Source organism: Microcaecilia unicolor, chromosome 4, assembly GCF_901765095.1.
Source record: "Microcaecilia unicolor chromosome 4, aMicUni1.1, whole genome shotgun sequence".
Classification (NCBI taxonomy): domain Eukaryota; kingdom Metazoa; phylum Chordata; class Amphibia; order Gymnophiona; family Siphonopidae; genus Microcaecilia; species Microcaecilia unicolor.
Window position 1 is genome coordinate 231,425,047 of NC_044034.1, and position 13,183 is coordinate 231,438,229.

The window sequence follows — 13,183 nt, forward strand, 5'->3', positions numbered from 1 at the left end:
CTATTTGATATTGGTAATTAAATGTATGTGAATTTACATAATGGTTACAATTTTCTTTTGACAGGGTAAATGGCAACCCTTTATCAGTACAGTTTCAGGTGTTCATAAATACAAATGGCTAAAGCATAATGTCCAAGGCTTGTATCCTCAGTCTGTCCTCCTTAACAGCATTGTTGAATTTGCACTGAAAGAGGAACCAGTGGATGTAGAAAAAATGAGAAAATGTTTGCTAAAGCAGGTAAAGTAAATATAACGGAATCTTTATTTTGGCTTAAATAAAAAGAAGATGCTTATGAAAACTGGTGACACAAATCAAATGTTTATATAAAAAATATTCAGAAACCAAGAGACTTCATGGCAAATAAGACTTTTTGGATATGGGATATAGGATGTCCAGGTTGTGATGTTCACATTTCCTCTGTTATACAGAACCTTATGTAGAATACATGTAATGACGTGCAGGAGTGCATATGTATTTTATGACATGTATAGCCAGAGCATGTATGTCACAAACCTACACATACAAAAAACAGCATTCTCCAAGGACAAGCCGGCTGCTTGTTCTCACTGATGGGATCGGCATTCACAGCGGCCCAGGAACGGCAGCAATTTTTCATAGCAAAAACAAACTTTACCAGAGCCTTCCAGTGCGCGACATATTCCTGAGTGTCGCGCGAGAGCCTTGCTCAGTTTTTTCTTTTCAGCAGTGGCGAGTGGCTGCTTTGTCGGTCTCTCTCCTCAGCCCAGAGAAAGAGCCTTCGTTTTTGGCCGACTTTTTCAGAGTTTTTCCTCCCTCTTCTTTTGTTTTCTTATCCTGTCTACAAAATTAAAAAAAAAAAAAAAAAGTCCGTTATTTCTTAGTTTTCTCATTTTTGTGCCCTTTTTAATTGGCACAATCGAGAATTTTGACTTTGCCGCCGCTATTTTTCCGTCCATGTCATCGAGGACTCCCAGCGGCTTCAAGAAGTGTACTCGGTGCAACTGGTCGATATCAGGTACCGATCCCCATGCATGGTGTCTTCAGTGTCTTGGGCCCGACCATCGCCCAGACGCATGTAAGTTATGTCTTAGCCTTAAAAACTGGACACAAGCATCGAGAAAAGCTCTTCAGGACCGTCTTTTTGGAGCTTCAACTGGTTCTTCGATGTCGGCGTTGACAGCGGTACCGAGGTCGTTGTCGTCGATATCGGCACCGAAGATGGCATCGACTTCAGGAGCGCAGGTAATGGCTGTCCAGAGACCACCACACGCTGGGAGCAATGAGCTGTTGAGTGGGTCTCCACCTGCCTCGAAGTCTCCTGCTATGCAGGTCTCCCGGAACCGACCTCTTTCGGACCTGACCCCGAGGAGGCATGTGGATTCCATGTCATCCTCGTTGGTACTGAGGAATATCGATGAGGTGCATCGAGCGAAGTCGAAGAAGCATCATCATTTTTCTCCTTCTAAGCATGGTACCGGGAGCTCTGGGGCATCGAAGAATTCGGCACCCGTGAAGCGCAGACACCAGGAGGACCGCTCTCCCTCCATTCAAGAGGTGACGGTGCATCGGTTTTCAGACAGCCCGGTACCGCCTCCTCGACCTCCACAGATTCTGACGCTGATTCTTGCACCGACCCCATAGCCTTGCTCGACAGCGACTCTAGATGAGCGCATCCGAGCCATTCTTCCAGGTCTTCTGGAGGGGTTGCTGCGTCAGTCTGCTCCGGTACCGGGGGTGTTTGCGCCCTCCGTACCGTCAATGGAAGCGGCACAGGCGTCAGCTGCCACCCAGGTCGACTCCTCGTCGACATCGCTGGAGGGAGCTTCATCGCCGCCGGCATGGGAGTTGACTTCTCGACATCGCCATCGAGGACAGGGTTCCTCGGCATCGAGACGGGCCCGGTTTCGGGCTGCAGTTAAGGAACTCTTGTCCGATACCGAGGAGGAGGCCTCATGGGAAGAAGAGGAGGATCCCAGATACTTCTCTTCTGAGGAGTCTTGTGGTCTTCCCTCTGATCCTACTCCTTCATCAGAAAGAAAGCTTTCTCCCCCGGAGAGTCTTTCTTTTTCTTCATTTGTCCGGGAAATGTCTGTGGTTGTTCCCTTCCCTTTAGTATCTGAGGATGAGCACAGGATTGAGATGCTGGAGGTCCTTGAGTATCCTTCACCATCTAAGGAGTCATCCACGGTTCCTTTGCATAATGTGCTCAAGGAGACACTTATGCGGAACTGGGTGAAACCACTAAATAATCCCACCATTCCCAAGAAAGCTGAGTCCCAATATCGGATTCACGGAGAACCTGAGTTGATGAAGTCGCAGTTACCTCACGACTCTATGGTTGTGGATTCCGCTCTTAAGAGAGCCAGGAGTTCTAGAGACTTTGTCTCGGCATCCCCAGGGAGAGAATCTAGAACCCTGGACTCTTTTGGGAGAAAAGCGTATCAGGCCTCTATGCTTGTGGCCAAAATTCAATCTTACCATCTCTACAAGAGCATTCACTTGAGGAACACGATGAAGCAACTGGCGGATTTGAATGATAAGCTCCCTCTGGAGCAGGCCAAGCCTTTTCAGGAGGTGGTCAGGCAGCAGAAGGCGTGTCGTAAATTCCTGTCCAGGGGTGCTTACGATTCTTTTGATGTTGCATCCAGAACCGCTGCCCAAGGTATAGTGATGCGCAGACTCTCATAGCTGCATGCCTCTGACCTGGACAATCGAGTCCAGCAGTGGATTGCGGATGTCCCTTGCCGGGGGGGATAATATTTTTGGTGAGAAAGTCGAACAAGTAGTTGATAAGATCACTCAGCTGGAAACCGCTATGGACAATCTCTCCCACCGGGTGCCTTCTGCTACTACTTCATCACGTAGACGATTTTTCCAGGGAAGGAATAATGCTCCCTATGCTTCTCAGGCTCATTCCCAGCGCGCTCGTTCTCGTCAACAGCATGCGCCATGGCAGGCCCCTGTGGCTCCCCAGCAAAAGCAAGGGACGGGCTTTTGACTGACTCCACTTGAGCATAGCTGCTGTAAAAGTGTCCGTGCCGGACGACTTACCGGTCGGCGGGAGGTTAAAATTTTTTCACCAAAGATGGCCTCTTATAACCTCCGATCAGTGGGTTCTTCAAATAGTCCGGTTAGGATACTCCCTCAATTTGAAATCCAGACCTCCAAATTGCCCACCGGGAGCTCAATCCTTCAGCTTCCAGCACAGGCAGGTACTTCCAGAGGAACTCTCTGCCTTTCTCAGTGCCAGTGTGGTCGAGCCCGTTCCACTAGGGCAAGAAGGGCTGGGATTCTATTCCAGGTACTTCCTTGTGCAAAAGAAAACAGGGGGGATTTGTTCCCATCCTAGACCTAAGGGCCCTGAACAAATTCCTAGTCCCACAAAAGTTCAGGATGGTTTCCCTGGGCACCCTGCTTCCCATGATTCAGGAAAACGATTGGCTATGCTCTTATCAGGCTTCTTCCCTGGAAGCACTGGGTTTGTGAGCCCTTGGACCACTACCGTGGAGTGGCAGTGGCAGGCAAGGTCACCTTCAAAGCAGAGACGAGGCAAGGCTGGACTGGAACCCCGGACTGGAGTTCTGCACTGGAATACACAGGACTGGAATGCACCGGACTGGAACCCACTGGACTGGTACACACTGGAGTGGAGCCCACTGGACTGGAACACACGGGACCGGAACCCGCTGGACAGGAACACACTGGACCTAGGCTTCACGTACGCTTAGCCACCGTTCCCTGAGGGTTGAGCCCTCAGGTTCGGGCAGCCGGCAGGGCTTACAGGAAAACCGAAACTGGAACTAGCAAGCAGGAACAACAAGAATCAGGATACAGAAGTGCCCCCAGGCACCTAGGCGAAAGCAAGGCAGACAGGCAGGGAATGTCCGGGTTCCGGCAATAGTCAGGTCTGGCCACAGGCAGAGAATATCCGGGTTCAGGCAGTAGTCGGGTCAGGCAGCAGGCAGCGAGTAGTCAGAATGAGGCAATGGTGAGGTCAAGCAGCAAGCAGAGAATATCTGGGTACGGGCAGTAGTCGGGTCAGGCAGCAGGCGGAGAGTAGTCAGATTCAGGCAATGGTCAGGTCAAATAGCGAGACTATGACTGGAGCTCCCGAAGAAAAGGAAAACACGGGAAAACCAGAAAGCTAAACACAAGAAAACTAGTAAAGCTGTACACAAGCTAACAAGAAAACTATGCCCAAGCTAACTAGTCATAAGCAAGAAACTCACACTAAGCAAAACACAGGAGAAATAGTAAAGCTGTACACAAGCCAACAAGAAAAGCTATGCCCAAGCTACTAGTAACAAGCTAGAAACTCACACTGAACTGGAAAAGGTAGCAGTGCACAGAGCACTCTAACATACCAGGAACCTTAGACGATGCAAAGGCAAAGGCTGCAGTCTCTAAGTGATTAATAAAGCCCTTCAACACCTGAGGAGCAGCTGCAGCCATCAGTAAGCAACTATGGAGGCTGTCCAGGCACAAATAAGAGAGACAAGTCCGGCAGCCTGGAAGAACCGGACCGGACTGGGCTAAAGTCTGGAATGGGTAGGAACAGCAAGACAAACTATGGCAGCCACTGGCTCTGGCCACCAGCGGGTGAGAGGAGCACAAACCAAGGAGCAGGCAGAGCGCACACAGAACATAGAGAGACTTAGAATACCTAGGTGCAGCACAGAGGAGCAAACAGAGCCAGGCTGGAGACAGAGGTAGAGCTAACTCAGGCAGCACCCCCAGGTGCAGTAGAGTGGAGTAATTAGAGCCATGCTGGAAGCAGCCAGCACACAGAAGGAAAACTACTCCAGAAAGGATAGGCAGAAGCCAGCTAAGAAGCTGACCCCCAGAAATAAGGTAAGTCTGAGGGTGGTCACGGCCACAGATGTGACAGCTCTCTGGACTTAAAGGATGCTTATACACACATACTGATACTTCCAGCTCACAGGAAGTATCTTCGATTCTGTCTGGGAGTGCAGCAGTTCCAGTATTGTGTGCTGCCCTTTGGTTTGGGGTCTGTGCCCAGGGTCTTTACCAAATGCCTGGTAGTAGTTCTAGCGTCACTACGCAGACTGGGAGTGCATGTTTTCCCTTATCTCGATGATTGGCTGGTGAAGAACACCTCGGAGACAGGAGCTGTACAGTCCATGCAGGTGACTATTCAACTGCTGAAGCTACTCGGATTGGTTATAAATTACCCTAAGTCCCATTGTTTCCCTGTTCAGAAACTGGAATTTATAGGAGCTCTGCTGGACTCACAGATGGCTCATGCATATCTTCCAGAAGCGAGAGCAGACAATCTTCTGTCTCTAGTTTCCATGGCCAGGGCATCTCAGCAGATCACAGCTTGGCAGATGTTGAGACATCTAGGCCATATGGCCTCCACAGTCCATGTGACACCCATGACCTGTTTTCACATGAGATCAGCTCAATGGACCTTAGCTTCTCAGTGGTATCAAGCTGCAGGGGATCTAGAGGATGCAATCCAGTTGTCCACCGATTTTCACAATTCCCTTCAGTGGTGCACAGTTTGACCTTGGGCCGTCCCTTTCAAATTCCTCAGCCACAAAAAGTGCTGACAGTGGATGCATCCCTCCTGGGGTGGGAGCTCATGTTGATGGGCTTCACATTCAAGGAGTTTGGTCCCTTCAGGAAACAGGTCTTCAATCTCCTGGAGTTGCAAGCAGTCTGGAACGCTCTAAAGGCTTTCAGAGATCGACTGTCCAATCAAATTATCCAACTTCAGACAGACAATCAGGTTGCCATGTACTACATCAACAAGCAGGGGGGCACTGGATCTCGCCTCCTGTGTCGGGAAGCCGTCCATATGTGGCTTTGGGCTCGGCGTTACGGCATGTTTCTCTAAACCACTTATCTGGCAAGCGTAAATAACTGTCTGACCGACAGATTGAGCAGGATCATGCAACCTCACGAGTGGTCGCTCGACTCGGGCGTCGTACACAAGATCTTCTGAGAGTAGGGCACCCCCTCGGTGGATCTTTTTGCCACTCAGCTCAATCACAAAGTCCCTCAATTCTGTTCCAGACTTCAGGCCCACAACAGACTAGCATCGGATGCCTTTCTCTTTCATTGCGGGAAGGGCCTTTTTTATGCATATCCTCCCATACCTCTGGTGGGGAAGACTTTGCTGAAACTCAAGCAAGACCGCGGAACCATGATTCTTATTGCTCCCTTCTGGCCGCGTCAGATTTGGTTCCCTCTTCTTCTGGAGTTGTCCTCCGATGAACCGTGGAGATTGGACTGTTTTCCAACCTTCATAACTCAGAATGAGGGGGCGCTTCTGCATCCCAACCTCCGGTCTCTGGCTCTCACAGTCTGGATGTTGAGAGCATAGAATTCGCTTCCTTGGGTCTCTCTGAGGGTGTCTCCCGGGTCTTGCTTGCTTCCAGGAAAGATTCCACGAAGAGGTGCTACTTTTTCAAATGGAGGAGGCTTGCTGTGTGGTGTGATAGCAAGGCCCTAGATCCTCGCTCTTGTCCTACACAGATCCTGCTTGAATACCTTCTACACTTGTCAGAGTCTGGTCTTAAGACCAACTCCGTAAGAGTTCATCTTAGTGCGTTTAGTGCTTATCAACGTGTAGACAGTAAGCCTATCTCTGGACAGCCTTTAGTTGTTCGCTTCATGAGAGGTTTGCTTTTGTCAAAGCCCCCTGTCAAACCTCCACCAGTGTCATGAGATCTCAATGTCGTCCTTGTATGCAAAAAATACACATTATAGGCTGTTAAACAAAATTAGGTAATCTAATACTAAAGACACTGTAAAACAGCCTAACACAATCCAGTAGGTTGTGTAGAAAGAATACAGAATAGATTAATAAAAAATGGGAAATGCCCTCGGAAACCAAGGCTCCCGCCAAGGTCTAATCAACAGAACACTTTTATCTAAGAAAAGATTATGTGTCCGTGATTTGATTTCTTTCATGGGGCATATATTCCCTATTTTTTAAATTCAAATTGACAGTGCTTAAATATTGCTCAAAGAATAACTGAGTCAAGAAACATTTCAAGCAACAGCGTAATCTATTTAACTTAGCTCAATAAACGCTGGCTTGAAAATCCCATAATATAACTGCTGATTTTCTTCAACGGGGCCCGATTCGTTTCACCCACATCAGAGCTTCATCAGGAGCCATTTTCTCAAAACATAATATCAGGGGTATTAAATTTCAAAGCAGCTTGATTTGGTGTTGTGACTCATTTTTGCATTTTTTTTTTACACATTTTTATTTATTTTTATTTATATAGGTACCTTATGGGACATGTTTTGTTATGAAATCAGAAGGTTTTAATGTTGGTTCATAATGTTTTTAGGACGTTTTAAGCATAATATCAGCAAAATTCGCCCTTTCCTTTCTGAGCACACTACCAGAACCCTCATCCACACTCTTATCACCTCTTGCTTAGACTATTGCAACTTGCTTCTTACAGGTCTCCCACTTAGCCATCTCTCTCCTCTTCAATCTTTTCAAAATTCTGCTGCACGACTAATATTCCGCCAGTATCGTTATGCTCATATTAGCCCTCTCCCCAAGTCACTTCACTGGCTTCCTATCTGTTTCCGCATACAGTTCAAACTCCTCTTATTGACCTATAAGTGGAAGAGTGGCCTAGTGGTTAGGGTGGTGGACTTTGGTCCTGGGGAACTGAGGAACTGAGTTCGATTCCCACTTCAGGCACGGGCAGCTCCTTGTGACTCTGGGCAAGTCACTTAACCCTCCATTGCCCCATGTAAGCCGCATTGAGCCTGCCATGAGTGGGAAAGCGCGGGGTACAAATGTAACAAAAAATATATATATGTATTCTGTATATTTGTTATTTTTCTGCTTTAATCCACTGTATGCTAGTGATATAAGTGCAATTATAAATAAAATACATAAGATGAAATTGTAAATAATCTCTTGACTTCTGAGATTCAACAGAGAATTACAATTGAGGAGGGGATTTTAGACTTAGATGCAAAGCTGCATGTTTAATGCGTAAATTAATATGAAGACATAAGTAACAATTTTAGCAAAGGCAAAAGTTATATGCTGCAGCATGCAGAGAATTGAGAGAGGCCTGTTCTGGGTGTGGTATGTATGTGCTATATTTTGGAATGGCAATATATATCCTGGAAAAGTTCCCCATCAGCATTTTTCATCTACTTAAGGCCACACATAACTGATGGCTAACTTGATGTTTGGACCTGGAGTTTGGAGAGTGCTTTAAGGGGGAAGCTGTGCCTACTTTTTGTGTTCAATGCCAAGGAGGGTTTGATTGACAGGAGTTGGTGCCATGCGATGAGGCTGAAGCTGTCTATACCCAAGGAGGTTTAATTGCTTCCCTTGGCATCAGCTGCCACCTTGATACACTCAAAATACATTAGTTTTATGGTGGCAAGCTCCGCCTTCTCAGGCCAGATTACTTCATGCACTCATTTAAGTATTTATATGCCACTTAGAACTTAGTGGTTTACAGTTTCATTTTACAGGTGCTGGGTCTGTCCCTAGTGGGCTCACAATCTAAGTAGTACATTGTACTACTCTTGTACCTGGGACAGTGGAGGGTTAAGTGAATTGCCCAGGGTTACATGGAGCTGCAAAGGGAATTGAATCTGGTTCCCCAGGATCTTAACCCACTGCTGTCCATCAGGCAGTAGTGGGAATTGAACCCTCTTCCCCAGGTCTGCAACCCGCTACACTAACCATTAGGCCGCTTCCACCCATCCCCTGTCAAACGTCCTTGTTCAATCCTTCCTCGAATTGGAAAAAATTAGAGTTTGAGGATGGCTTCTAAATCAGCTCCTTGTGAACATACATTTTACATATGCAAGTGCCCTAGTGAATTATGTTATTTTGTAAAATTACTTCTTATTGTCCAATATATGTGCTGCTTTGCGCCACAATGCATATTTTAGAAAAGGCTCCACATTCACTGATCCTTTTAAAAATACTAGTATTTTTTTTAACATATGACTCTAAATGTCCGTTTTCTAACTTAGATACCTAAATATGCTTATGGAGGATAATTTTATACAAGGTTGTCTAGGTGGGGAGGCAAAGTAGGGCACCTCTCTTGAGGGTATTTTATAAAGATACATAGCAGCCTGCATGTCTTTATAAAATGCTAGCAGAAAACCTGCCAAAATTACTGCTGTAATTCAGCTCAGTTCATTTACAGTAGCTTGGGAGTTGATACAAATGTATGTGATAGAAGTACATTCATAAATTGGTTATAAAATACACATGCTGATGGACTCCCCTGAACATGCCTACACCTGGGTTGCATGCAGTTATGTCTACTTGTCATTGCATGTATATGTATTCATGGGGCAACTTTTCTAAGATGCATTTATGCCTGAAAAAGCATTTCTAAAATTTCCCCATTAGTGTTTTACATACAACATGATTGTAAATAAATGAATGTACTTATGCTTTATTTCAGAAACAGTGTAAAAAACTTTTTTCTAAAAACATTTCTACTTTATATCTTGTAATTTGTGTATTTACAGCTAGAAAGAGCAGAAATCCGCCTGGAAGGAATAGACACAATGCTAAAATTGGCAAGGAAAAGTTTTGTACTACCATCTGTTCAGTATGCCATGTTCTGTGGCTGGCAACGACTTATCCCTGAAGGGACTGTTCTAGGGTAAATAGTGTAATTATTTTCCTGTTAATTTTATAGATGTATATAATTTAGCTTTTTCTTAATTAAGTGATCACAAAATCTATTTGATGTTTTTTTTATTATTATTTTAATTTAAAGTGAGCCCCTTACAGACTGTGTAAAAGATATTGACATGATTGCTCCATTTAATCGAATGCTGCTGGAAGTGACATTCGGAAAACTGTATGCATGGGCTATTCATAACATTCAGAAAATTTTGCTGGATGCCAGTGGCAGATTCAGAGAGCTAGGTGAGTGTTTTAGTGCAATGAGCAACTAAATGTTTGGCAAATTTTCTTGTTAACAGTGTAATTAGTTGGTACTTGCAAGCAGTATACATAAAGCTGTAGAGAATGTTGTCAGATTAAATTTAGAATTTACACTTTTAGACACTTCTTCTTATATGTATAACTTATCATTTTTCTCTCCCTTTTTATTTTTAATATTTCTATTATCCTAATTCTCTGTCTTTCAGTTGAAATGTGCTAAGAGACCTGTTAAGCAGCAAAATGAGTGTAATTTTAATTTTGGAGCAAACACTACATTAGAAGAAATTTTATATTTGTGTATAGTTTGAAATTGGGCATTTTACTTTTTGAATATATTCTAATCTATAACTAGGTATTCAACCTGTTCCTTTGCAAACCATTACCAATGAGAATCCTGCAGGACCAAGCCTGGGTACCATCCCACAAGCACGTTTCCTGATGGTAATGCTGAATATGCTGACCCTACAACATGGAGCAAACAGTTTGAATCTTCTTCTTAATTCTGGAATGCTAGCACTGACCCAGACTATCCTGCGGCTAATAGGTAGACAGATTTTTGTCAACATTTTAAAAATTTTATAGAAGAAAAGTGTCTTTGTATGAACAGTGCAGTTTTTAGGGTGATAGCGATGTTTGATGTATACTTGTTGATTATGGAATATTGTAAAACTTAGCTTGACATAATACTAATATGCCCATGCTTTAAAGTATTTTGCACAATTTTTGGAAGGATGAAGTATACTGAATATAAGGGTTAAATTTTGTTCTGTTGGTTTGTGCTTCTATTTGGTGAATGAGTACCAAATGCCCTTTGCTTGGAAGGTCCTTGAATCTGAATTTTCACTATGCTGGAGGGGAACCTGCTCTTATTTGCCTTTCTTTGGTTCTTCCTGCCTCTTTTTCCACTCACAGTTGTTGATTTACACCCCTAGATATACGTTCTTTTTATCTGCCTAGGTGAGGCCTCTACACCTAAAAACTTTTTTTTAACTCTCTTTTTTTTTTCCCCCTTATGCATCTCCTATTCCTACCCTCTACCTTTTTAATCTATCCTATGACATCCAAATGGCAGGTTAAGAAAAAAAAAAGGCAAAGTGTTCTTTTTCATCACTTTCAAAGAGAGAGCTATATGATTCATAAGCGTCTTATAAAGCCCATACCCCCTGCACGTGTTGTACACATTTTTCTCTGAGAACAAACAGGACTACACTTACCACATGTGGGTAATGTCCGATGGAGCCCAACACAGTTTCTACCCAGCATTCTGGAAACCTTAAAATCCTTTGACAGCCCCGGACTGCACATGGAGCAGAATAGTCATGTTTCTCTGCAGCTCTTCTCAGTGCGACTTTTTTCTTGAGTGTTATTCCCTTTTCTTGCGGCCATCTTAGTGAGTACGCAGGACCTTCCCTCCCTTTATCCTCTTTTTTCCCCCCTTTTATTTAGTTTCGCCTTAGTTTTGTTGACCTTTATAAGTTTTCTTTGTTATGTTATCAAGGATTTATCTCTCGCTAACTCTCATTTATAAATTCTAGGCGAGTTACTGACAGCAGATATCAGGAAATTACAATAGCCCATGACATATTAAGATTTAACTAAAAATTTAACATTAAGTCCCAAACAGTCTAGTAAACAAGTTTTTCATCAGGTGTAATTCAAGCGGGATGATCATTCCAGTAACGAACCGCCAAGAAGAAGAATGATTTAGAGAAGGCAGCCTTTATTTTTAGTGCAGCTCCATATCGTTCTTAGACCTGATTTTCCGATCAGACTTCTTTTCTTTAAAACAAAAACAATTGAGCTGTGGCTGTTTTTGCCTCGATGTCTCTTAAAACTTTGTTTTAAAAAGTGTTCTTGGTGCGTCAGGGTCATGTCTGTGACTGACCCTCACAACTGGTGCTTGCCATGCCTTGGTGCAAATTATAATACTTCTCATTGTAAACGCTATCTTAAATGCAGAAAAAGTACCATTGACTCTTGAGAGTTGATGTGCAAAAGACGTTTTGGCACTTCCAAGTCAGTTTCATTGGCATCGGAGGCTCAGTCACTAAGGTGGGTGGAGCTGCATCCAGATACTGGGAATGCACTTGTATCGAGGAGGCCTCCACCTTCCTTGACAACTGGCGACAATAGGGCCCAGTTGAACTGGGTATCATTGAATCCGACATTAGATGTGCAAGATTTTGATGTCGTCCGCATTGGCACCGATGGATCCCAATGTTATGCATCGAGTGGAGGCGAAGAAGCTTTGACATTGAACCTCTTTGAAGCATGGTGCCAGGAGCTCTGAAGCACTGGCATCACTGGCTTCCGTGCCAAGAGGACTGCTCCCTCTCTATGCTGTCAGTGCCCCTGTGCCAATCTCCTCAAAACCAGGCTCCCACATAGATGTTAGCCCTGCCTTTACCAATGCCTGCCTCAGAGGAGTGGCTCCAGGCCCTGTTAAAAGAGGAGATGAAGTGGATCTTATCTCTGTGCGACACTGAGGCATTGAGGGCATCGGTGTCCACTGTGGTACCAACTCAGGAGATTCTGGAGGCCCATACTCTGCCCATCACCCCTTCATTAATGCCGGTGTCGTGCTGGGTGCTGGTGTTGGTACGGGAAAAAGCAGTGCTCCTCTCTAACCCATTGGGAGAGGAAGCTGTCCTGGAGGGGACCTTTCCTTGGCACTCTCACCCAAAGTCTGGGCATGACTCCAGTGGACCAAGGTGGGCACGAACTCAGCCTTCCCACGATGAATATTTAACTTAATCTGTTACAGACTGCCCTTGGGCGTCTGAGATGCAATCTGAGGAATTCTCAGAGGAGGGATCCCTTGCTATACCCTCAGACTCCTCCCCACCTCAGGAAAGGAGAATGTACCCCCCAGGGCATCTCTTTTTATTGAGGTAGATGGCTAAGACTGTCCCATTTAATTTGGAGATTGAGGACGAGTCCAGGGCCGAGAATTTGGATGTCCTTAACTATGACACCCCTTCCATGGAAGCTGTGATGGTGCCCTTGCACAGTATTCTTGTGAAGTGCAGATGAGGAATTTGGAGACCCCTCTCTGTGCAACCAGTATCTAAGAAACTTAAATCTATGTATAAAGTCAAGAAGGCTCCTGGATTTGACAAGCTTCCTCACCATTCCATGGTAGTCAAATCCACCTTCAAAAGGACCAAAAGTACTAGAACCCATGCCTCAGCACCTCTGGGTGGGATGGTTTGTCTCTGGAGTTTTTTGGGAAGAAGGTTTTTCAGGGTTCTGTGATCATACTCTAAATACAG

The 13,183-nt window shown here is 44.9% G+C and overlaps 1 protein-coding gene across 1 annotated transcript in view; it reads left to right on the forward strand.

Annotated features, from left to right (window-relative positions):
• HERC2 (HECT and RLD domain containing E3 ubiquitin protein ligase 2) overlaps positions 1–13,183 on the forward strand; it is a 921,269-nt gene that overhangs the window by 275,422 nt on the left and 632,664 nt on the right. The window contains 4 exon segments of the mRNA XM_030201308.1: positions 65–238; positions 9,488–9,624; positions 9,742–9,893; positions 10,264–10,455. Of these exon segments, the coding sequence (XP_030057168.1) occupies positions 65–238; positions 9,488–9,624; positions 9,742–9,893; positions 10,264–10,455 (655 nt within the window).